The 22,090-nt window shown below is 45.2% G+C and overlaps 1 protein-coding gene across 2 annotated transcripts in view; it reads right to left on the bottom strand.

Annotated features, from left to right (window-relative positions):
- The window catches only part of PRR5L (proline rich 5 like), a 37,559-nt gene extending 26,364 nt beyond the window's left edge, over positions 1–11,195 (bottom strand). For both annotated transcript variants that reach the window (XM_074149638.1, XM_074149639.1), the window contains exons 1-3: positions 11,026–11,195; positions 9,504–9,584; positions 5,421–5,469 (exon numbers count right to left, since the gene is read on the bottom strand). In XM_074149638.1, coding sequence (XP_074005739.1) covers positions 5,421–5,469; positions 9,504–9,584; positions 11,026–11,195 — 300 coding nt within the window. The remainder of the gene's footprint in view (positions 1–5,420; positions 5,470–9,503; positions 9,585–11,025) is intronic.
- Positions 11,196–22,090: the final 10,895 nt, after the last annotated feature.

Here is a 22,090-nt window from a genome sequence, read left to right as displayed (position 1 = left end):
TCTTCATGGTTGGAAGGGACACTTGAGATCACCAAGTCCAACCACACACACACACACACAAGACCCCCACAATCTCGGGCACTAGAGCATGCCCTGAAGTGCCACGTCTACACGTTCCTTAAATACCTCCAGGGATGGTGACTCCACCACCTCCCTGGGCAGGCTGTTCCAGGGCCTGACCACCCTCTCAGTAAAGTCATTCTTCCTAATATCTAATCTAAACCTCCCCTGCCCCAACTTCAGACCATTTCCTCTGCTCCTGTCATTATTCCCTTGGGAGAAGAGGCCAACACCCACCTCTCTACACCCTCCCTGTTCAGGTAGTTGTAGAGGGCAATGAGGTCTCCCCTCAGCCTCCTCTTCTCCAAACTGAACATGCCCAGTTCCCTCAGCCTCTCCTCGTGTGACTTGTTCTCCAGACCCCTCACCAGCTTGGTGGCTCTCCTCTGGACACGCTCCAGCAGCTCAATGTCCTTCCTGCAGTGAGGGGCCCAGAACTGAACACAGCACTCGAGGGGAGGCCTCACCAGTGCCGAGTACAGAGGCACCATCACTGCCCTGCTCCTGCTGGCCACACTGTTCCTGACACAGGCCAGGATGCCGTTGGCCTTCTTGGCCACCTGGGCACACTGCTGGCTCATGTTCAGCCGGCTGTCCACCAACACCCCCAGGTCCTTTTCTGCTGGGCAGCTTTCCAGCCACTCTGCCCCAAGGCTGTGGCGTTGCCTGGGGTTGTTGTGACCGAAATGCAGGACCCGGCACTTGGCCTTGTTGAACCTCACACCATTGACCTCAGCCCATTGATCCAGCCTGTCCAGGTCCCTCTGTAGAGCCTGACGACCCTCAAGCAGATCAACCCTCCCACCTAGTTTGGTGTCATCTGCAAGCTTACTGAGGGTGCACTCAATCCCCTCATCCAGATCATCAATAAAGATATTAAACAAGACTGGCCGCAAAACTGAGCCCTGAGGGACACCACTGGTGACCGGCCGCCAACTGGATTTCACCCCATTAATCACAGCTCTCTGGGCACGGCCCGGAGTCAGGACATTACTGCCTCCCATGGCTCTCCACTGCATCAGGCTGGAAACTGTGCAATAGCTTCGCTTCTGGTTTGAGGACATCAAAGCTCTTGCTGGATTAAATGAGGAGATATGGAAATAGAGTCCACTCACCATCCCTCACCTCCCAGCTCTGCCAGTGCAGGCAGCAGGTGTCAGGCTGGAGAGGCATCAGCTCTGAGCATCTGTCTTTTTGCATTTGCAGCCCATGGGTGCCAGGAGAGGCAACAGTGCCCGGGAAGGGATGGGGTCTCTCTGCCTCGGGAGGAGCCAATGTGCCTAAACAGGGCAGTTCTGCTAAAGCGGTAAGCTGTGAAACAGCCAGCATTCCCATTTTCCCCCGTGAGTTTCAAGATTAACAAGCTCCCAGCAAGTGAAAAGAAACAGTTCATCATTTTCAAAGGTTTTGTTTCAGGCTGTTTGCAGAATCAGGAAAATAATGCAGTGACTTATCAACACTCACTAGTTTTATATTTCAAAAATATATATTATATTTCAAAAATTTTCTCCACAACCACAAAAGTCAGACAGCATGAAAATGAAGGGAGCCTATCTGAAAAATCTTACAGCTGCCCCAGAAAAGTCCCAAGCGCCGATACACCCTGTTCCTCCAAATCCCAGCCTCTTACCTTCCGTGGTCACAGGACTATTCCTTGCTGTGGTTAAGCTGACCACCAGAGAACTAACCCAGCAGCAAGAGCCCATGGAGCCCTGCTGGGCTACTGAGCGGAGGGTACAAAGTGCCACTTTTCAGCCACAGGAAGCTGTCAATCAGATCAGTTCATGGGCAAATTCAGAAAGTCAGTACTGGAAAACCTGGAGCATCAAGCATTGCTTTAAGGCAGACGTGCAGCAAATATTACGAGTCCCAGCTGTCTGGCATTCACACCCAGACTCCGATCCAAGGAGATGGCTTGTATATAGAACAAGGTTGCTAAAGCAGCAGATTTATAAACACAAATCTCTGAGTTCCCACCAAAACCCTTACAGGAATTACATTCCTCTTTCAAATACAAACCAGACTCAATAACTCCGGTACGATGACGATTTGGTAGCAGAGAATGACTGCCTAAACCTCATCCGGTTCCTAAACATTCCTTTAGCAACTTCTGGAGCTAAAAACTGGTCATTTGCACGAGGAGTTGGTGAAAAAGACTTGTGAGCAATCAAGTCAAGTTGATCACAAAGGTAGATTTGTCTCACTATAAAAGCTCCGCTCCATTTTAGTCTTAAACAATCAGTGCTTAGAAAAATTGTGCCTCTGTGCGTGTATAAAATATACATAATGTAAGAGCCAGAACTCTTAAAGCAATGGAAAATTTAATTTAAACATTATCCTAGTAGCTCCTGTTACAAGGGCTGTGTCATAAGAAATGGAAAACACTTAAGTCAATTTATCACATCTCAATATGACATGGTGCAGTTAGTTGCTGCTAAGATATTTAAAACTGCCTAGTTACACAAGAGAGCAGATCCTTCGGGGTCCACTTCAATCTAAGAGAACAGTAAACTTGGTTCCCAGGATAGCTTTTCAGGGGGCTTTAAGAGATACAGGAGGAAGTCAGTGCCAAAAGATGCATTTCCATTCCAGTCCCCATCCTGGTGACTTGCCCCCAGCACCTCCCCCATGTCAGACGTGATGAGCACAACAAGTCAGAGGAAGTAGCTTGAATACTTTAGTTTTTCTTTCAAGGATATTTTTCAGCCAAATCAGCAGCCGGATTCAACTCTGCTCATTTTTGCCGTACATCAGCTGGCATCGGCAGTGAAACTGAACCCACAGACAAATGAAATGATGTTGTCAGCCCTTCCTTGGCACATGAATAGTCTTTCCCCACTCCACAGCTGGAGGATTTTTGGGTAAAGACATTCAGAAGGGAGCAGTGACTCTTATCACTGCCATGTGCTGCCAGTCTAGAATCAGAAGTCTGCATTTTAGCTCACAGTGGGGAAAAAAGCTCATTTCCTACAGTAGCCTTTATCTCACAGTTTGCCTCATCACAGAATCACATGGGGTTGGAAGGGACCTCCGGAGATCATCTAGTCCAACCCCCTGCCAAAGCAGGTCCACCCAGAGCAGGTTGCACAGGAACGTGTCCAGGTGGGGTTTGAATGTCTCCAGAGAAGGAGACTCCACCACCTCCCTGGGCAGCCTCTTCCAGGGCTCTGCCACCCTCACAGGAAAGAAGTTCCTCCTCATGTTTAGGTGGAACTTCTTATATTCAAGTTTGTGCCCATTTCCTCTTGTCCCGTCCCTGGGCACCACTGAAAAAAGACCGGCCCCATCCTCCTGACACCCACCCTTTAAGTATTTATAAGCATTGATCAGATCCCCCCTCAGCCTTCTTTTCTCAAGACCAGTCTCATGGTTTGCCAGCACCAAGAGTTTTCCTCCAGGCTAAGTTTGTTGGATGCCAAGTTACTCTTTTTAACATTGATCAAAAAAAAAAAAAAAAAAAACAACTCAGAAATTAAATTTGAGTCACAGTGGCTTCAGCAGCTGCAGCAGGTGAACTAGTAGATACTAGTAGATATTTGGCCAAGTGTGAACAGACGGACTGACAGAAAACAAACTGAGAGGTGGGCACAGAAGAGTGCTCTCCCAGGCAAAGGCCAGCACTGCCCCGCTGAGCACCTGCATCGTCACTGTGCCCTCAGCCTGCAGGAGTACAGCCCTGCCATTAGGGTGAAAGAGCATGGCTTTGGCTCCTGCTTTTCCAGAAAACCGTGCTGGCGATCAGACCCTTCTCCCTGGACAAGATCAGATGCCCTCGGCTCGCTCAGAGGGGTGCAACACAGATGCTCAGCCGCCAGCAGGGAGCAGGCTGCAGTCTAAGCAGTCTCCTCAGTTGTCAGCTCTACCACTAAGAGATCTAAGGAGTCTCGGGAATACCACTAGCTCCGGCATGACTGTGACAGGCACGGGGTTCACAGGCTAGAAGAAGAGAACACCACATCCGAACACCAGCCCTGCTGCCCAGCTGGTCCCCGGCAGCCGCCGGCTCCTCTTGCGCAGCGACACGATGCGGCTGTGCCTTAGCCCCGGAACCCACCCGGGCCTCTTTCGGTACACCCCGAATTTTCAAAACCAGGTAACAAGTCACGTGTCAGCACCTCACAACCCTCAGGACAGGGTCTGCTCAGCCTTGCAGGGCATGAAGTCGCTTCTGGACATGTTCTGCTTGTGCCAGCCTCGCGCGCCATGCCTGGCACTGCAGCACCCGGCGACCTGGTTGAGACCTGTCACATTTCCATTCACCACGCGTGAATTTTGATTTGCCCGTTTTTAGATCGGCAGGAGGGGCAGCACGTTTCCACCCCAGGCAGGCCCTTTGCAGCAGGGCTGGCAGCCGTCCTGCCACCGGGGCCAGGCGTCCGCTCAGGAACCACCCAACAGCTGCCTCCTTCCAGTACACGGCTTACGCAGACACTGCCTGAAGAAGTGAAACCCCTGGGACAGGAGTTTGCTTCTCACTTGATAATCATATAGCGTGGGGGATTTTTTTTCTAAGTCGTGTAATCTAGTGCCGATAAGAAACAACCCTAGCCTTCTTTTTCCCCTAAGCCGTTAGCACAGCACGCAGCAGCGTCAGCCGCTTCAGAAAGGACTGAAATTTTCTCTCTCAAAGGGAAGAAAACCTTCTTGTTTTCAGCAACCGCCCTCTTTTTCTTTAATCAACACTGCACTGAACGACTCATAACACTGAAAGCCATCAGAGCTCTCTCAAAATCATCCAACACGCTTTCATGTGGTTACATTTGAACCCCTGCCTATCTGGACAAGCAATAACACCTCTTCACATTTATGATCGATCAGGTCTTCCCTCATCCTTCGTCTTTCACTTTTTCACAGATTGTGTTTACATGTGTGGGGCTAAAAGGCAAACAGCACCCAGGTTGATTTCCTGCTGATAGGGACTTCCTTCTCTCCCCCCCTCAAAAACAGACAGCTGTTATCTTTCCTCTTCCCCTTTGCTGGCGCCTGTTGTAGAAAACCTACTCCTGAATTCTCTATGCTAGAGAAATAGGGTGAAAAAAACCTATGAAACGGTATCCCGTCTTATTTTGAAAGTTTAAGTGAATTCCTTCTTGACTTTGGCAGGCTACTAGCATCATTTCTTAAGCGCAAAGGAAGATTACCCTTAATTTAGCACAAACACCCATAAATACGATTACTCCCAAGGCTGTATGGCCCATATTAAAAAAGTCCAGCTCCTCCATCACCTTCTGTAGCAAAACAGAGATGAAACTTGCAGGCTACCTGCGTGTAAAAAGGGGCCCTAGTTTTGTTTTTTTTTTTCTAGGCTAAAAAGCTGAAGAGAGCAAACTTCAAAATAAAGCAAGCAAATAATGTAATACCTGAAAGTAATCTGTGATGAAGGATCCAAGTTCACTCTTCAGCAGTCGTCTGTAGACAGAAGGAATGCAGCCATGAAGTAACAGCCATTGCTGGTCATCTCTTACAGGTATACCCGCACTTTACTACTATCGTTCCAAAGAAACGTGAGTATATGTGAATGTGTCATTTTGGCCACAGTTAGATTTCTTTTACATTTAGGTATATATTCTACAAATGCCCACAAAGGTTATTCCCAAACTATGAAGGAATTAAAGAGTTTCCCTGTAGTCCTCTATTTATAAGCCATACACCTAGAACAAGCAAAAAAAACTTCTACCCCCCTGAATGCACAGAAATTTGGGGAGACAATTTGAAGTTATTTAGTTTGAAATTCATATTTTTTTTTTGCTTTTTGTTTTTAAAAAAGATGCCTTTAAGTTCACTGAAAATAGTGTATCTACCTAATGCTGTACTTCTTTTTCTCTTGGAAATAGAAGGTGGGAGAATAAGGAGAGGAGCAATGAAGTAAACACACAGCAGAAGCTGTGGCTTCCCCGTGACTACCACATTAAAAAAAAAAAAAAAGCATATTTTTCAAGAAAGAAATTCTAGAAATTTCACAAGAGGTGCTTTAAATACAGGCAGGCAGAAGCCACTCTGAACAAGAATTTCTGATAAAAACTGTTGGATCTTAAACCAGGCTGTAACAAAAGTTTTAAATTCTAATACATATTTATATTTCAAAACTCCAATATAAAAATCAGGATTGTTTTACATCAGAAGCAGCATTAAAAAAAAAAATAATCTCAAAGTTCAGAGTATTTGCACTTTCAGCTTTCAGTAACTGTAAGCATAAATTCTGTAGCAGTAAATTCTGCCTAAAATGTAAAATGCACCCAACACTTTCCACTGCAAAACTTTACAGGTTTTTTCCTGTTCTAAAAGTTTTGCTTTTCACCGACATGAATTATAATCAAGAGTGCTCGAAAATGGCATTTGAATCAGGGACCATCCGGTTCTCAGGCTGGGCTGTTCCTACCAAACTGCACCACTTTTTCTTCATCTGTGCTGAAAGTCACTGCTGACAGCAACCTTCCTCCCCGGCCGTTTAGCGACACGTGTACATTTATTCGCATGCCAACACGCCTCTACTCTCTCTCTCAGAGTGGTTATATTCACCCCACCCAGCTCAAAGCACATTTCTGTTTCTGTGAGATGGATAAACCAGATAAGTCTATTTGCCAGAAGCTCTTCCACCAGCTTCAGCAGAATCCAGGGGGCTCTCCACCAGCTGATGGAGAAGCCCAAGGCAGGACTTCACCTTGCACAGGCAGACCAGCAACCCGAGGCTTGCACCCTAGAGAGAATCCAAGGGAGGGGTCTCCTCCTAATCATGGCCAGGTGATCCCTGAAATCCCATCACAGAATCACAAAATTGTAGGGGTTGGAAGGGACCGTCAGAGATCATCCAGTCCAACCTCCTGCCAGAGCAGGTCCACCCAGAGCAGGTTGCACAGGAACACATTCGGGTGGGTTTTGAATGTCTCCAGCGAAGGAGATTCCACCGCCTCTCTGGGCAGCTTCTTCCAGGGCTCTGCCACCCTCACAGGAAAGAAGTTTTTCTGCATGTTGAGATGGAATTTCCCATGTTCCAGTTTGTGCCCGTTGCCCCTTGTCCTGTCAATGGCCACCACTGAGAAGAGTCTGGCCCCATCCTCTTGCCACCCACCCTTTAGGTATCGATCAGCATCGATGAGGTCCCCCCTCAGTCTTCTCTTCTCCAGCTGAACAGCCCCAGGTCTCTCAGCCTTTCCTCATCAGAGAGATGCTCCATTCCCTTGATCATCTTTGTAGCCTCTGCTAGACTCTCTCCAGCAGTTCCCTGTCCTTCTTGAACTGGGGAGCCCAGAACTGGACACAGTGCTCTCGATGTGGCCTCACCAGGGCAGAGCAGAGGGGGAGGATGACCTCCCTCCACCTGCTCTTTGTAATTGCCCCCAGGAGACCATTGGCCTTCCTGGCCACACAGGCACATTGCCATCTCCTGAAGGCATTTCTTACATTTCCTCTTGCTGTGACAACTGACTTTCAGAGCAGTAAAAAAAAAAAAAAAAAAATAATGTATCCAGTGAGATGATATCAAATCACAGCAAGATAAAAAATTGGTGGCAGCAATCTAGAACAAACTGTTGCCACCTGCTTGTCTCCTGGTCCTGTCATTACTGTCCTACTTCAAAACTCTCCTGAGTTTCCCACCATTAAACAGCTAAGTGCTGTGCAGAGTCTGAGTCTCTTAAAGCCCTGCATTTGCTAACTTCCACCAAGGAGCTGAATGGAGAGCTACAAACAAGGAAAATGCACCAGCTCGACCTAATGACACACAGGAGTCGGCCACCTGCCAGGTCTGGCTTTTTGCCCCGTGTCAAGCTGGAGATGCACCCGGCACACAGAGAGCTAGCGCTGCATTGGGAGCCACATCAGAAGTCCCAGGGGAGAGGCTGAGGTGTGCACACAAACATACACACAGACACACGGCCTTTGGTCCTTGGATGGACATCAGTGAGCTACTTGAATGTTAAAGTGGTCTATTTAGAGAATGACATTTGGAGATGTAACCAATGCCCAGGGCACCTGCAGGGACATTAATCACATATTTCAAGGTGAGTGCTTCCAAGTGCCGCCTGGGAGTGCCTGTCCGTGGCAGAGGGCATTTCCCCTCCCACCATCAGTGCACAAAGAATTTCCTGTTCTTCGCCTGGCTCTCGACAGTCTAGATCCACTCCAGCAACCAACACGAAGAGAGCATGGTCCAGCCACTGGGGCCAAGCCCCGGCACCGTGGCTGTTCCTCCCGGTTCAGCTGGGGAGGGGAACCTGCCTGCACTGGGCAGGGAAAGCAGGCAACAGCCCAAAGCTGGTCCCCAAGCCCGTGACGGGCTGTGGGTCAGGGTATTTCCAAAGTCTTACCATATTTGTTTTTCTTTTCACCTACAGAAATACTGATCCTGTGGAGAATTAAGACTGTTGGAAGTACTTAAACCTCACCTGAAGAATTCTGACCTGAGCACACTAAAACACCATTAAAGCATGGGACACTGCCCTCACTCAGCTCTCAGAAGGAATTATATTAAACTTTCACCTTTGGGACCAGCCCAAGTAGTACAGAGTCTCATGCCCTGCGAGCTGCATTTATTTTGAAAGTAGGGAAAGGGGTAGTTTATTCTGCTGCTTAAGTACATGCTCAGCCTAAATTGCCATTTGAATCTTGGCGCTCAGGAAAAATGCAACAGGGATGAAGAGGGAGCATATAAAAGGAGAAGCGGAGATCTCTAGGACAGCATTCGTAATGAATGAGTACGGATGGAGTGGGAAAGAGAAAGAGAGGAGGCACTACATCCAAGAGCTCTGACAATAACCCTCTTAGCAGCAGCTGGAGCCAAGGCAAGAGCACATTGCTGTTGATCTACACTACAGTCCTATCTACTGCTAGCCAAACTTTCCAAATAATCAGAATGAAACCACAGATAATCATGAAACCTGCTTTTAAAAAAAAAAAAGATACTTTTAATCATCACTAGCATCAGTGTTCGAAAACGTCTGCTAGGCTTTTAGGGTTTTTATCTTTAGGGTTCGTATTTTCAGGTCTTGCTCTGCAATTACCATGTGAAGATTAAGCTTTTAAACAAAATGCTCTGTTTTGCTTTCATTTTATACACTCCATGGTCCTGAGAAGCTTGGGTTTAGAAAACAGATGTTACTACCATCATGAATACCCTGATAAAAATGTGTAAAAAACAGCCAGAAGAGGTAAACTCTCTAGGAGGAGACAAGATCCTTATAATTCAAGCGAAGACAGATCCTGTCCTTGTCAAAACTACACATCCACACAAGCCAGGGAAACATTATCCAAGTGCCCCGTGCCATTCACTCCATCTAAGAGCAAAAAACAAGTTAGCCTGAAACCCTAAAGCTGTGCTTAAGCTCCCTCCGATCCCTGTTCCTCCCACCAATATCCTCTGACTGCGGTTCTGTAGGGGAACAAAATCAAGCAAACACCAAACAAGCAGCAACAAAAATCCCTTTTCAAGCATTTCAGCAACTTACCTGATATTTTCATTGAGGGTGTAAAGTTCATTGCTCTGCAAGCCTCCCCCTTTGAACACATTTATCACTGCTGTTTGAACGCTGCCAAAAAAGAAATGAGACAGTACAACATCCATAAATAACAGCCACCGGTGTGATTTAACACAGAGCACAAAGTGAGCTAGCTGCCAAAAGCTGAGTGGTTCTAATGGGGTAGAGAGGTTAATTGCACTTAAACGCTTCCACTCTTTCTCCCCTGGAAATCACCACTGTCGTTTACCTCCACCTCTCACGGGAGACAGAACAGAACCAACCACAAGTTGTGCCCAGAGTAGGCGAGGGAAAACTGTTCCAGGGACACTGTTCACAAAGAACAGGTCCACACCAGATCTGTCTTTAAGAGGACTGTTTAGGGGATCCTTCCTTGGAGACATTCAAACCCGCCTGGACACATTCCTGTGCAACCTGCTCTGGGTGGACCTGCTTTGGCAGGGGGTTGGACTAGATGATCTCCAGAGGTCCCTTCCAACCCCATATCATTCTGGGATTCTGTGATCTCTGAGGTGTGCTGCAGGCTAGTTGCTGTAAGGAGACGTAGATTTTTGGCAATATCTGCCAAACACATCCCACTGCATTATCCAGTGATGCTAGCAGGAACCACCCAGGCTGCAGCCTCTGGCAGGACCCTGGCTGTGCTGGAAGACACTCTGCAGCCAGTGTCACCTCAGTCAGACCCAACTTTAAGCCCTGTCACTGCTTGTAGGATGCTGTTGGAGGATCTTGTAACTAATACATCTCTCACCAGCACAGAGGGAGTCACAAAGTGACAGCACACAGGATGGCTCAGCAGGACTAGAGGCTTGCCATGGCTAACAAGAGCAGGTGGCCTTCCCTTAATGGGCATTGCCTTCTGGGGGCCAGTTCTGGCATTTGCCAGCTTCACAGACCTCATCTCACTGTCCTGGCACAAAACTGCAATGTTTTTGCTGGGATACTTCTGTGTGACATCACCAAACCGAGCAAAATCAGCATGAGAAAGGGGTCTGCAGAGCGCAGAGCTGGTGCAAGGTGGCAGAAGGGAAGGTGGGAACATCCACTTTCAGTAGCAGCAGACCATTAGATTGGGTCAGGATATCTCACTCTTCACCCTGCACATTGTTTTTCCAGTTGCCATTGCTGCATGACGTGCAGAGTCAGCTGTCAATAGGAAATGCTGGTAGAAGCCACAAGCTCAGCAGTTGTCAGAGGAACTCAACTGTGGTAAAAGCTTCATAATATGCAAATAAATGTCTGTTGCGCATTAAGAAACTGGCCTTTATTACAGTAATAGGAATGTGTTTTCCTAAATGGTACTTAAAAGATGCAACCGTTAACAAAGACCAATTCTGGTTTACTTCAAGACAGTACCCCTAAACAACGTTGGCCAAAACCAAGGCTGAACACTACTCGGTCTAATTTTTTCACCTCCAGACTTTCAATGCCAGCAAAGCTTTGGAATGCCAAAAATTCATGTGTGTTGATAAACCAGGGGGGTCCCGCTGACCTGTTCCAGGCAGAGTTGGAGCTGAGCTGCAGAGCCTGCCGGGCTGCCTGGAACCGCGGCAGGTCACTGAGGACTGGGGAGCTCATGAAGCGAGGTCGCGGCCTTCTGAATGAACCCATCTTGTGGATCTGGAGAGCAAAGGATGGAGCTACGGTGAACCCTCCAGTCATAGGGTCAGGTGGAATGGAGCAAGGCCGTCAGAAAGTCTCTTCTCTTGAAGGTCCAAGAGTCAATCTCGGTGATGTCAATGAGTCTTCAAGCCCAAGGACCCAGCCTGCAGCAAAAACAAAGCGTCAGCCTTGGACTAGCAGTTCCCCATGGCATCAGGTTGTGACACAGACACGCATTGCAAGACAATGAAGGAACTGAAGCAGTCCTGCAAAGCAAAGAGAAAGGAAAAGCACAAGATAGAGAAGGGAGGGGTAAAAATATCCTATCCCATTAACAGCAACTTTGGGCAAATCTTCTGGAGTTCTTCAACAGCAGCCCCCTTTCCCATCTTGCCCATTAAATACCGACCCACCACAGCCAACCAGAAATACAAGCATGGTCTTTCTTTCCATTTCAATTAGCAGAGATGCAAGAACAGAGGTGCCTGAACTCCTCTGCCAGAGGCACTTCACAAATACCTTTAAATACAATTAGCCATTCAGCCTGTATAAAATAGTAGAAACTGGAGAAACAGAAAACTATTTCACCAGAAAGGAACAAAAGATGAACAATGAAAAAAAGATGAACAAAGACAATGCTTTTTCTTTTTTTTTTGAGAAGTGTTGTGCAAGTGAATAAACCCACTCGTTATCAGTCCATTACAAAAAGGATACAATAGGGAGCTTCTGCAAAAGTGGTCAGACAAGCAGATATTTTGAGGGTAAGCAGGACTTTTATGTTTGTTTTGTTTTCTACAGAATGCGAAGTAATTGCTAGGCCAAATATAAAATGCTCGTATTTTCCACTCTGATCATCATCTCCGTATAGATGAACATGTAGCCCCAAGCAAACCACAGAAACAGAAGTTAGCTGGATAAAAACCACAGAAAAGCTTTGGCAAAGCTTCTGTTCTTCAACATCTTCCCACTGCAGATGAATACAAGCAGTAGATGTAGCTGGCAGTTTGGAGAATGGAGATGTGGGAGAAAGGGGAGAGGAGGGGAAAAAAAACAAACTAAAAAGTTGTGTAACTGAGCTGCACATGAAAGACGTCAAGCAAAATCTTCTTTTTTTCCACTACATCTTCAGCATGAGGTGAAAAGAGCCAAAGAAGCAATGTGCATCTGTACAGTGCTTCCAATGTGACTAATGCTCAGCTTCAGCAAACTCCTTCCACTCCCCAAACCATAATTAACTCTTTTATGTGTAAGAGAGCAGCTTTCTTCCCAGCCAGCCAGCCCCGTTCCACGCTGAGCTCGCTTTGTCCCCCCCATCTCCGCATGGCATTGTCGGATTCTGGTCAGCCACCATGAAGCTCTCGCTGTGCCATGGCCACCACCGCCCTGCTGCCCAGGAAGTTAAAGGAGAAAACACAGAGGAAAAAAAACCTTTTTTTTTTAGGCACTGAAACATGCAGTGCTATCATTCTTAGTGCTATTCAAGGAATAAATACAGCTGTTATTCCCCCACAAGCTAAATACAGTGTTCACAGATCCTTGTGGAACTGAAACACAGCTACAAGTACAACTTTTTTCTGTCTTTAGACAACTCCTGGCTGTCTTTAGAGATGACAAAGCCCAGACAGCCTTTCATGTCATAAGCATGTCTTATGTCACGTCTTTCATGACATGAGCTTAGCCTTGACTGTTGTTGCTTAAAAGCGCAGAAATCTGTTGATTCTGTGACTGCTGTATTCCAATTTAAAAAAAAAAAAAAGTCATAACTTTTAGAAATTAAGAATAAATGTAAACTAATACAACCAAATCAGCAGGGTCTTCTGTGTGCATTTAGAAATAACAGATCATTTGACATTGCCCACACCTTCTCAATCTGCCAGCAATTTCTCTACTGGCAAGTGCAACGACATCAGAAATCACCAGAGGAATAAAGCTACAGTCCCTTGGAGAGCCCAGGGCAAGCTTTTCTTACCACGTCCCAAAAGGCGTCCAGGAGGCAAAGTGTAAGTATATCAGATTTTTCTGCTGCAAAACGAGTGCTTGTGCCAATGCTTGTCCTTTTCAAGTGCCAAAGCTGAGAGCGCAAGGGGCTCAGTGAGAGCTCGCTTCCCCCAGCACTGCAGTAAAATTTCTACCTTAACCACTTTTAAACAGGGAAAACAGCATACATTTTTCAAAGCTATAAAATGCAATATAAGTGTTGCTTTAGATCAGTGGTAGGGATTTAAGAGGGCTGGAAAGCAGTGGTTAAGATGTCTGTGCTAGCCCACAAGCCTCCTCCTATCGCTATTCCAGGTGCCGTTAAGTGCATCTTTCTCCCCAGGAATGAAATCATTTTATAAAGCTCCACTTATATTAAGTTGAGTTAGATGAATTTGAAAGCTTAAATTCAGAAATGTAAATCAGCAGAAAAACCTCTGTGCCTTACTATAGATATATTTAACATTTCTGTAGGAAATTCTTTGGCCTGTTCTGTGCAAGCAGTGAAACACCACGATCGGGAAAGTCTCTCCTGAGCTTGGGCTATGGATTTATGAGACTGGTGCCACAGCAGCCTCCGAACCATGGCATTACACAGAGCCCCACAGCAAATTTCCCCATCACTTCTCACCAAGGGAATGTCCTTGTTTCTGCGCACGGAAACACACATGTTGTTTTCCTTCATCTCTGTTGAAGTCACCCGGACAGATAATAACACACTCTGGTCTGCGAAGAGCAGATAAGACCCCCCCTCTTCCCCTTCCTCCCTCACCCCCAATCTGCAACCCCCTCTTACTGTCAGGTCAGCCTTACTTTAGGTTCTCATCAGGAATTTAAGACAAGATCTTCAGCTTTAGGACCTGATTCAGAATCTTTTTTACATTTCTTCAGGATTCAAAGATACAAATCTCCCCTCTCTTATCTAAGATCACTGTTAAATGGCAGGCACAGCAAGCTGCTATTCTGAAGAAATGCTCACCACCAAATGGTACCCAAACACAACTGACCCTCTTGTTATCAGAACTGGAAATGCCAAAGCCTGTGAGAAGGACAATCCCACAGTCTACTTAAACTATTTTCAGAGTTTCATAAAGCTCAAAGTAACAGAGCACTTACTAGAAAGCAGACTTTTGGCACAAGTCGTCTGCAGACCCTGAGCACCTGAAGGGACAACAAAGCACCCAAACCCAACCAAACACTTCCATCAGACCAGAGTTTCCTCTCACAGCAAGACAGCCTTTAAATACTGCTCCATTTTCGCAGGGAAGCTGCATTCGCAGTTTGTTGGCAATGTCTGTGGTGTGTGTTCTCCAGTGTGCAATTTTTTTGGCTTTTTACTGAAAGAAACTACCCTTGTGGCAAGAAAGGCATTAACATAGTTATAGGTTAGTAAGAAGCCCTCATAGTATTCGGGCTATTTTAGCTATTGGAAATGAATAGTATTTAGCAAAATGCTGAGGACAGCAAAGAACAATCTTCCTCTTCATTTTGCCGTGAGAACTCCCACAGAATTACACAGAAACATTCAGAAACAGATTTTGTCCTCCTGGAGGCCTTCAGTCCAAAAACTCCCTCACATCTACAGTCGCCTCTTCCTAAGATTAGAGTGTTTTAGAAGACTACAAAATAAAACCTGCTTCTAATAATCATAGTCTTATAATTCATCAACCGCAGAACTAGAAAAAGCTTTACATAGAAGCAATTTTTACTTTTCCCCTTTTATGCAGAGTGAAGGGAGACACCGGGGTGCAACACGTTCAGCCACCAAGAACACCCTCCCCATTGATTGCAAAAGGCACGAAGACCTGGAGACTGCGTGAGAGATACAGCCACACCAAGATCATCTCTCACCGCCACGTGCTCCAGACAATGCTTTACGTGGCATCAGGGCATTTCAAACTGCTCACCAGCCGATGTATCCTAAAACATTCCCCACATCTCGCTTAATGGTCCCGCGTCTCTTTTGTGGCAAGAAGCTTGACATAAGTCAGAGAGATAGGTAATACCTATCAGAGAGAGATAGGTAATACCTACCTATAGCTCTTCCTTCCCTTCAGTTGTCCTACCCCCTGGCTGGTTTTTTCTTCTTATCCTTGATTATCATCTCAAACCCCAGCTACCAAAACCCTCCAGACGCCTAACAAGGGAGACGTGTCATCTGTGCAAAACCCAGGTCTTCGAGTGAGCAAGCTCTTCAGAGCTGGAAGCCAACGTTCTTGGCTGGGGGAGGGAAGCGGGACAATGAGTCAATCTGACAACACTGTAATTTCATCCACTTGTAATTCATCACATCTGAGCAAACACTTATAGGATTAATCCGAATCTTTAAAGAGAAGAATCAAGCATGCAGACAAATCCTTTTCCAACATACATAGACACAGGCATTTATAAAAACATTACAGTCATTAAGCTAGGAATTTATCGTTTGCTTTCTGCTAGCCATGAAAACCAACAGAGAAATCATTATAAAATGATTTCATGAAAAGACCTTTCCCTCCCAACAGACCATAATACATCTGACTATCTGGAGGAAAAGCAAGATCAAGCAACATACCTGACCTCTCTCTCTCTAGTAGAGAGAGAAAAAGTTGGCAGCAATTCCTCCAAATTATGAATCTTCATGATAATCTTGAGCCAAACAAACAAAAAGCCCATGGCAACTGTAAGTTTACAAAAGAACAGATCATTTTAAAGTCCTCTGATGCCTTCTCTCAAGACTCAGAGCAATTCCTGCTGATGGAAGTGACAAGGCAGCAAAAACTACAACTTTCTTAAACGAGAACTTGCACCAACACTACTTCACACCAAATTCACACCAAAAAGCCACAGGTGAAAAAGTAACTTTAAACCAGCTGGCAAGGGCAGGAAAGGGAGAGGAGAGAAATCACAGGATCCTCAAATCATCCATTTCCCAGCTCTCCTGAAACAGACCAGCAGAGAATGAGGGGTTATCCAGATATAAGTGATGTTTTGCCATTTAAACTTTTTTTTAGTGGTAAAAAACCATCCCCTTCATGAAGAAAGATATCCACTTGCCCACCTTCCTCTCCTTGATATGTTTTGTACAACTGTAACATTGATGACCTATGACCACAAAATACACAACTGGATACTGCAACATGCACCAGAATTTTTTGTAATGATTTTGGGTGTGAAAGAAGCATAATCTTAAGAAAAATCGCCCACTGTACTAGGCCTACAGAACCATAATGAGTGGTTTCATCCTACCTCAGATACAAAAAATATGCAGAGAACCATCTAGATTCCTGTCAGCTGCTTCTCCTTCCAGCCCAGTAAATCCTTAACAAAGTATGTGAGTATGTGATACCTCCACACCTTGATTCGAGTTCAACGGACAAGACCTGAAGACACTATTTCTGACAAAAATCCCTCATTTATTTGCTAGGCAGCCATGCTGAGAAGTGGAAAAGCAGCCCACAACATGTAACTTCAGGTCTTTTAGGTCATCACAACTACACATGCACATGCAGGAACTTAGTTTATATTCTAAGAAAAACAAAGACAGGATTTGCCACTGTTCAATTCACAGCACATTCATCTCTTCTGTGGCCCCCAGTTGCTCAGTTTCTTAAAAATAAACAAGGCCTGCTTTTCAGAAGGAGAGAAGATGATAAAATGAAGATTTATTCAATAATTAACGAAGGTCCTTTCTGCTCAGCACTGATCAGAACGTGTGTCTTAGATGCATGTCAAGTCACTGAAAGCAAGAGTGTCAAAAAATTCTGGAGGCAGTCTGGGACCCAATGTTCCCACACCCTCATCCTTCCATGCCTTCACACCTTTGGGAATCCAAGGCTGGAGAGTTGGGCAGAGAGGAACCTGATGAACTTCAACAAAGGCAAGCATAGGGTGCTGTACCTGGGGAGGAATAACCCCCTGCACCAGGACAGGTTGGGGCTGACCTGCTGGAGAGCAGCTCTGAGGAGAAAGACCTGGGAGTCCTGGTGGACAATAGGATGCCCATGAGCCAGCAATGTGCCCTGGTGGCCAGGAAGGTCAATGGCATCCTGGGGAGCAGTTCCCTGTCCTTCTGGAACTGGGGAGCCCAGAACTGGTCCCAGTGCTCCAGATGGGGCCCCACCAGGGCAGAGCAGAGGGGGAGGATGACCTCCCTCCACCTGCTGGTCACAATCCTCCTGATGCCCCTCAGGATCCAGGTCCAGGTCAACCACTCCTTCCAGGATTCATCTGATCTACCTCTCCTCTCCAAAGCTGACTCAGTACCAAAAGGTCTCAATTTTTTTTTTTTTTTTTAATTCTGATTATTTTGCTGGGCTACTCCACCATGAAAGGCAGCACCTTGGTGCCCCATAAATAGCCTGGAGGTGTTCTACTGGCCTCACCTATCTTTAATTAAACTTGATATATTTTAACTATTGAGATGAAGTATGTAAAAGAAGTGACATCAACAGAATATGGGGAAACAGCCCTCTCAGTACAAACTGTTGACATTCTGGTACGCACCCATATATCCAACAATTATACTGCTACTCTTTGACTACCCAAAAAAGACCTCACCTTTCGTACCTTCCTAGTACACAACCATCTCCACAGATGAGACCCCAGCATCCCTGTCTTCCTCCCCCATCTCTTGCGTATTCCCTTTTCAAATCGGACACACATCATGCCTTTATTCATCATACCTCTCAAACAAATCCACAAACAGCCCTAACGTGGCTTTGACAGCAGAGCCATGTAACATTTGAAAAGAAACTCAGTGGTTTCCACTTAGTTATGCTTTGAGTTCCTGAGGTTAAAGCAAACCTGAAACTCAAAGTGAAACTCTGCTTAGAGTGAGAGGAAATAAATAAAAAAAGGAGGGGGAAAAACCTTCGCTTCTATCCCTCTGCAATTCAGAGTCCACTGCAACCACCGTGGAGTTGATGGTCGGTTAGAAGGCTGCGACTTCGCATCTATATACGTGACAGTGTAATTCCTCACAAAGAAGGTGTAAGAAATCAGTAATGGTACAGAATGGTTCAGTGTGAACTAAAGAGATCCGGTCATGGTAAAGAACATACAGAAAAAGAAATACTTTGCAATATAGAGGCAGCATCTAAGACAGCAAAGTTATTTTGTTCTCTACCACAGGTTTTCTGTGTTATTTCAGAAACACTACTTAATTCTTTGGACTTGCATCATTCGAAAATGGAGAAAACTGTTATGGCTATTAAAAGGTGCCACATGTTTGCAAAACTCTCTGAAATGCCTGGGTGGGGAATGGCAGAGAACATCTCATTCGAATCACTTAGCTGATCAGCATGAAGCTAGAGACAAATTTTAATTAGATGCACTAACAACTGATTTAATCTGGTTGAAACAAATCGTATAACCTGTATAAGCAACTACCACACCAAAAACCCAGCTATGAAAGGCGAGAAGCAAAACCAGCAGAGTTTCAGAATCATAAAACTGCTGGACTGGAGCTGAAAAAAATACACTTACCTCTTTGGTTAAATAAGAACCCCATCCAATAGAGAGAAGGAAGGGATAAGAAGGGGAAAAGTGGAGATATATCACCATTTTCTGATTAACTTAAAGTCTTAGGGTTTCTTACACACGCCATAAAGCTGTATCCATGACAGCTACAGTAACCATCCTTTCTAAATGAAATATGTGTCCTAATGCACAGCAGCTAGCACAGATTTTTTTAAACAGCAAGCTTAGCTGCATCCCTCTTCTGAGTTTCACCCACCATGCCGTAGCTCACTTCAGACAGCAGAGCTAAAATCACCATTGCTTTGTCTCCAATTCTACAGCAAGGCTTTACTCAAGCTGCTACACTCTAAAAACCACAAGCGATTTAATAGCAAAGCAGTACTCCAAGCAGCCCAGGCCCGCAGTTCAGTGGCCTGTGTTATTCCCGGGGTACCAGTCCTAAACTCTGTTGATTACCAGAACGACTTTAAATCAGCTCAGCTCTATGGGAACAAGCCATAGCATGAAAACACACACATAAATAGTTATTTCTTTCCAGTGACAGGAATAGCATCTAATAGATGTACTAGTAAGAGTGTCCCTACTGGAGCAAAACAGGCCAGGAATGCATCACTCGAATGATACAATTATGAGGAAGCTATCAAACTTTTTGCTATAGAAAAGGCCTTTGGATTGAATTGAAAAAGGTGTTTGCAAACCCAGAAACTAATTTAGCAGCTTCAACCTGCTTCCAGTAACTCCCGAGAAGCATCTGCTGCAAAATTCAGGAAATACATGCATTAAATCATTTAAGACAAACTACAAAGTACATTGAACAGCCTGTAGAAATCACAACAGCTTTGCTTAGCATATGGAGAAGCTGCTGGCTTGGATTTAAGAGGAATAAAAAGCATAGCTGCTCAATAGCAAATTGTTCATATCCAGCAGTTACATGAGCAGCAGAACTAAAGCATCCCACATCACACTCCCTTCTGAATTTCACATGTGCAGGAGGGGATAACTCCCACCAAGCGCCCTTCCTTCAGCATGGGCTCTAAAGACATTCTCACAAAGCTCAGAGAAACTTTATCCTTTGAGGACTTTCCTTCCTTGGTCAAACGTGGGGAAACTCGCAAACCAATTCATAAAGTTGCAAGAGGGGAACAGACAAGGGAGAGCCACAGAAATGCTTCCTTAAAGATGCCAGGCAGAAGCATGAAGGGGTGGAAAACACAGTTACAGAAACAAAAAAGTCCTACCAGTCTGAATGTAATGACACATTTAATTTTCCAGGAATGTTAATCAGAAAGCACACAGGATACACTTCATCAAAATCAAACAAAACATCAGCAACTGCAATTATTTTAGGAACTACCTCTGCTGCAACTAGAATGGCAATCTATCATCTTTGTGCTTTCTTGCACTTCATACTTAGTCCTTTTTCTTTGTTTTTTGTTTTCCCATTCATGTTGTTGTTATTAAAAACATAAGTATACCCCACATTTTTAACCCTGGGGCTACAAAACATAAGTAGCCATCATCACAGCCCATCCCCAGCCAGCTCTAGCTAAAACCCTCACCACAATCTTCCATCCTCCAAGTTGCACCGAGCCCCATCTCGTGTAGTAAGAACGGGTTGTTATGCCCTAATGAATAAGCCCTGGAACCCAGAACATACTCAGTCAGTGTATATTTATGCTTGAATTCTCACCAGCAGAAACAACGAGTACAAAAGGCCATACATTATTGGAGAAAAAAAACCCACAAATACTACAGGTGCCTAGAAAAGTCACACATGAAAACTGAACTCACTGCAAACGAGTTTCAAAAGGATACAGTTCTCATACCTATTTGCCTGCTCCTTCTAAGCCCTTGATGATGCATTCAAGTCCTATTCCTCCACTCTTTCCATAAAAATTGAAGCTACATCTACTTATTCCTCAAATAAAAGGTTAAATATCTCACCTATTCTGTGTCTTTGGTTGCTGAGAATCTAGGGGATTGAAATTCTTCCAAAAGGGATTGAGGAGTCAATAAACACTACCTGTGATACAGATGAACTTTGAAAGTGAACGTTGGAAGTCTTATCAGTCTCAGCTGACATCAGACAGCCCATAAACATATTTTATCTTGAAGACAAATGAGAAACTGTCACCTTAAGCTCTGCTGTAAAACTGCCAAAAGGAAATATTGCTCTTAAACTGACATAGCAAAAAAGACTCCCGTATGGGCTTGAGTGCACTTGAACTTCCCTGCCCACCCTTGGCACTGCCAACTTGCAGGGACCGTCCATGTATAACCTGGTGCGGTGCAGTGCAGCGCCCCCGACCTGACAGCCATTTCAGTCGTAGATTCAGGACACCACCATCATAGACAACCATGGAATAATCCTCCTCCGGAAAAGCTTCCTCCTAGCTTCACCAAAAAGCAGCTGTTTTTTCGACCCAAGTCCAAGAATTTTCCTCCCTCCAATATATTCTAGAAGTCCATGGCACCAAAATCTTCACAAGAATGCCACACACTGCCTAAGAACTGTGTATTAAGAGCGTACATTATCTTAGGTTAATGTGAAACTTTCATTGTGCTTTGGAACACAAGAGAATCATATTTTCTTTTTTCAGTTCAATACATGTAATAGCTAAAAGAAAAGCCACAAACCTTCCGCGGGAATCTCTCGGCACTCGGCACCCTATGTGACAGGTCAATCAATCACGATGATCTCACCTGGCTGTAAAAAATATAAATAGCTCTAATAGGAGAAATTGAATCTAAACAGAAAAAAAAAAAAAAAAAAAGACTGCAAGTGCTTTTGCATCACAATTCTCTACCTACCTACACAGAAACGCCATTGGGTTTGGGTTGCTACCACAGATCATGTTCTCAATCCTAACATTCTTCATGTCTGTAAAACAGCTTGCATAACTTACTGCACATATTTTCAGCTATAGGTCATTTTTTGTCACCATGATGCTAACAAAGGTCTTCACAGGGGTCAGAGGACAGAATTTTACCCCTAGCTAGGTGGCTTCCTAGTTTGAGGAAAGTCAGTTTATCAAGAGAGCACAATGTCTTGTCTCCCCGATCATGGAATCACAAAATCGGGGAATTGTCAGAGTTGGAAGGGACCTCTAGAGATCCTCTAGTCCAACTCCCCTGCTAAAGCAGGGCTGCCCAGAGAACATCACTCAGGAGCATCCAGGTGGGGCTTGAAGATCTCCAGAGAAGGGGACTCCATGACCTCCCTGGGCAGCCTGTTCCAGGGCTCTGTCACCCTCACCGGAAAGAAGTTTTTCCTCATATTTGAATGGAACTTCCTATGTTCCAGCTTGTGCCCGTTGCCCCTCGTCCTGTCCCTGGGAACCACTGAAAAGAGTCCGGCTCCATCCTCCTTCAACCCACCCTTTAGATACTTATAAGCATTGATAAGGTCTCCTCTGTATCGATCTATACCATTAGGGACGGCTGCACAGATCGACTGTGGCATCTCTTTTAGAAAAAACAACTACACAGCCTACACATCACCTTCTGTGTCTTGTGCA

Source organism: Numenius arquata, chromosome 6 (assembly GCF_964106895.1).
Source record: "Numenius arquata chromosome 6, bNumArq3.hap1.1, whole genome shotgun sequence".
Taxonomy (NCBI): domain Eukaryota; kingdom Metazoa; phylum Chordata; class Aves; order Charadriiformes; family Scolopacidae; genus Numenius; species Numenius arquata.
Note: the sequence above shows the minus strand (reverse complement) of the source record. Positions and strands in the feature narration are given on the sequence as shown.